We start from the raw sequence: 3,565 nt of genomic DNA, 5'->3' as shown, positions 1-3,565 counted from the left end.
TGGGCAGGGAGAGGAGGGTGGGAGTTGCGGAGGAGGAGGTGAGAAAGGAAATGGGGCTGCAGAGGGGGGAGGGAAGGGAAGGCCGAGAGAAAAGAATTCTCCGCCCCGGGTTTTCCTAACCATCCACCGAAAAAGAGAAGCGAGAAATTGGCCAGCGATTGAGCACTTTCAGCCGAAGCCCGGAGAATATGGGATTCCCTTCGGCCACCTTCCCACCCGCGCGCACAAGGGCCTTGTCTCTGAATGCCCTGCGACAACACCACCGCCAGTAGGACTTCCATAGAGACTATGGGCGATGCGAGTTTCTATCAGTTCCAGCTGATTTATTAAAATTGTCAAGATACAGACTTCCAGCACCAAAAAAAAAAAAACCCAAAAAAACAAACAAAAAAAACAAAACAGGCAATGATGTCGACAGTGCATTGAGTCTGCTTTGCCACCATTTGCTACAAAATATGCAGATGGTCTGTACTTTATTTAGATTATATTGCACAAAATGAGAAACTTTTTAAACTATGTGCCTTTTTCTTTTTGCTAAAAATCGAGAATCCAGTTTCAAACCTTCCGTCTGGGGCCCCATCCACATATCACAGCGTATGAGATACATAAAGTCCTACTATAGTACAGTACATATACAATCTTTAAACTAAGATAACAGCTCTGAGGTCTATATCACCGTTTTCAATAAATCTTTACCTACAAATATTGAACAAATCTCTACTATAGCTGTACAAAAAAAGTCTGCTTTTTTTTTTTTTTAAACCACAAGGCCTTTAGATGCAAGGATTATTTTAAAATTTTAATCCTTTTTAAACCAGGACATAACGTACCAACATACTTGCATGCTAAAAAGAAATAAAAGAGGAAAAAAAGAAATCAAAAGGGAAGAAGTGCCTGAAAGTCTTACTGAAAAAACACAGCAAGAATGTTCCCTTTTCACTGTACAAAAATACGCCTGAAAATATATTAATTTTTAAAAAAGACTGAGGTCTGTTATGTATCAAAAATGTTTCAATACCTTTTGTACTGAGGTCTAGGCTGCCTGGTATTCAATCAAGGAGGTATAAGGGAACAAGTTACAAAAAAAAAGTTGGCAAGTAGAAATCACATTTGTAAAACCATAAACAATTTGATCTGAAAAGTAAACTCTGATCTTAAGTCAGTTCACAGTTTTTTTTTTTGTAAGCGTTTGTACAGTCTGCATTTTTTCAAGCTCCCTGCAGTTTTGTTAAGAATCGGATGCATAGAAGACATCAGTTTTCTCCCTCCAAAAAAATAAAATTAAATTAAAAAATTTGCCATGGTCCCTTTTTTGTTTTTGTGTTTGTATTTTTTTTAAAAAAAAAAATCACCAGTTCTTTAAGATTCTTAAGAAAAATAAAATAAAATAAAAATAAAATCTCCAACCAACTCCCTAGTTGTGCTGCCAAAGGGTCCTCTGCAGGCGTCTTCCAGACTTCAAAGACCAACAAGCTTCAAACAGCGCCTTCCGGAGCGGGTCCTTGCTCCCCTCCCCCGCCCCGTCCCCTCCGCCTTTGTTGCCATCGCGAATTTCAGAAAAAGAAGAAACAGTAATTACAAAAACACATTTGAGGGGGGGGAAAAAATCACAACTCCAGACTAGGTATGCAACTACCTTGAGACACGATCAAGGAAGGGAGAGAAGGTTGGGGGGGAGGGGAGAGGGGACAAAATAAGGACAGGAAAAATGTTTCAAAAACTACTCATTTCACTTTAACTCCACCAAAATTTTCAGCATCTTTCCAATTTCTTTGTGTCACGACATTGTATCAATATCAGCATCTTCTTCTCGCCCCTCCACCCTACCGCCATCACCGTCGACACCAAAACCTTGTATCATCATCAGCATCAGCATCATCACGACCACCACGACTTCCTCCCAAGGAACCCTGCTCTGCACCCGCCAGAGAAAAAAGAGCGAGAACGGGGCGCCCCCACCCCACCCCTCCTCTCAATACGTGAACACCAGGTCGGAGAAGTTCGCCTCCAGCCAGTCCCCCGCGATCATCTCGCTCAGCTCGGGCGTGCAGTAGTCGGGGAACTCGAAGTGGGAGCCCAGGCTGCCCTCGCTGAACGAATCCAAATCCTTATCCACCAGCGACAGGGACAGGTTCCCGGCCGCCGCGCCGCCCCCCAGCTGCTGGTCGCCGGCGCCGTGCGCGCTTTGGGAGAAATTCAAGCTCAGGTCGAACATCAGGTCGTCGGCGTCCTCGCCGCCGCTGCTGCTGCTGCTGCTGCTGCCACTGCCGCCGCCGCTGGCGGACGAGGAGGACGAGGAGGAGGTGGACACAGAGCGCGCGGACGCGGGCGACAGCGCGGGCTGAGCCAGCGGCGGCGGATGCTGCTTGGTGATGTTCTTGAAGCTGTAGTAGAGGCGGCTGCCGCCCCCCGCGCCCGAGGCCGCGCCGGCCCGCACCTCGTCGTACAGGCTCGCGCCCTCGGGGGACTCGGCCGCGCTGCTCAGTGTGGGGCTGGCGGGCACTTTGGCGACGCTGTAGCGTCTCAGCAGCGGCGGCGGCGGCGGCTGCTGGCCCGGCGGTTGCAAGAGCTGCGCGTGCGGCGGCGGCTCGTCGTCGTCCTCGTCCGCCTCCTGCTTGATCCGCAGCTGCAGCTCGTCCTCGTCGTCCTCGTCGTCCTCGTCGTCGTCCAGGAATACGCACTTGACTGTCTTGCCCGCGCCGCTCACTCGCAGGCTGCCCAGCACGTAGTCGTCGCCCGCGCCGCCGCCGTCCCCGGGCTGCGCCGCCTTGCCCGCGCCCGCCTTGGCGCCGCCGGCCGCTGGGGCCGCGGGGGCCTTTAGCTTGCCGCATTTCTTGCTCGAGCCCTTGGAGGTCTTGGAGCCCCCGCCCGTGCCCGCGCCCGCGCCCCCGCCCGCCGCGCTCTTCTCCGGGCTCTGGCCGGCGCTGGGCTTGGCCGACGGGTCCATCTTGGGCTTTTTCCGGGGCCGGTACTTGTAGTCGGGGTAGTCGGCCATGTGCTTGAGCCGCAGCCGCTCCGCCTCCCGGATGAACGGGATCTTCTCGCTGTCCTTCAGCATTTTCCAGCGCTTGCCCAGCCTCTTGGAGATTTCGGCGTTGTGCATGTCCGGCGACTGCTCCATGATCTTCCTGCGCTCGATCTTGGACCACACCATGAACGCGTTCATCGGTCGCTTGATGTGGCCCGACGCCGTCTTGCACCAGTCCGGGTCGCTCTCGTCCAGGGCCACCGGGCTGCAAGCCATGAATTCGCCCTCCTCCGTGTCCAGCGCCTCCCGGGGCAGGTTGCTCTCCGCTTCCAAGCTCTCGGCCTGCTGCACCATGATCCGCGGCGGGGCTGGGCGCTCCCACCCGGGCCGCTCGGTCTTGTGCGGGGCTCCCCCTCCCCCGCTCGGCCCTCCACCTTCCCGGGCAAGTTGCAAAGTCCTGGGCACCCCGCGTCCGCGGCTCCCCCCCTCCCCCCCGCCCCCCCTTCCAGTCTGCACACAGCGGCTGCGGCGACTCGGGGCCACCCGCGCGCGGGGCAGCTGCGGCCCGCGACGCGAGAGGAGGCGGTGGCGGCGGCG

General features: G+C 54.3%; 1 protein-coding gene across 1 annotated transcript; it reads right to left on the bottom strand.

The window, feature by feature from the left end:
- Positions 1–308: 308 nt before the first annotated feature.
- Positions 309–3,337, bottom strand: SOX11 (SRY-box transcription factor 11). Its single transcript, XM_081588955.1, has one exon. It carries the CDS (start codon positions 3,320–3,322, stop codon positions 1,973–1,975), a length of 1,350 nt encoding a protein of 449 aa, XP_081445081.1. The 5' UTR covers positions 3,323–3,337; the 3' UTR covers positions 309–1,972.
- Between the last annotated feature and the right edge of the window lie 228 nt (positions 3,338–3,565).

The sequence above is a fragment of the Giraffa tippelskirchi genome, chromosome 4 (genome assembly GCF_054371585.1).
Source record: "Giraffa tippelskirchi isolate mGirTip1 chromosome 4, T2T-mGirTip1v1.2.pri, whole genome shotgun sequence".
NCBI classification, from domain to species: domain Eukaryota; kingdom Metazoa; phylum Chordata; class Mammalia; order Artiodactyla; family Giraffidae; genus Giraffa; species Giraffa tippelskirchi.
This window is presented reverse-complemented; position numbering and strand designations above follow the sequence as displayed.

What these genes read in the sequence shown, in the direction of transcription:
- SOX11 (XM_081588955.1), bottom strand. Translation starts at nt 3,322, where the DNA reads ATGGTGCAGCAGGCCGAGAGCTTGGAAGCGGAGAGCAACCTGCCCCGG.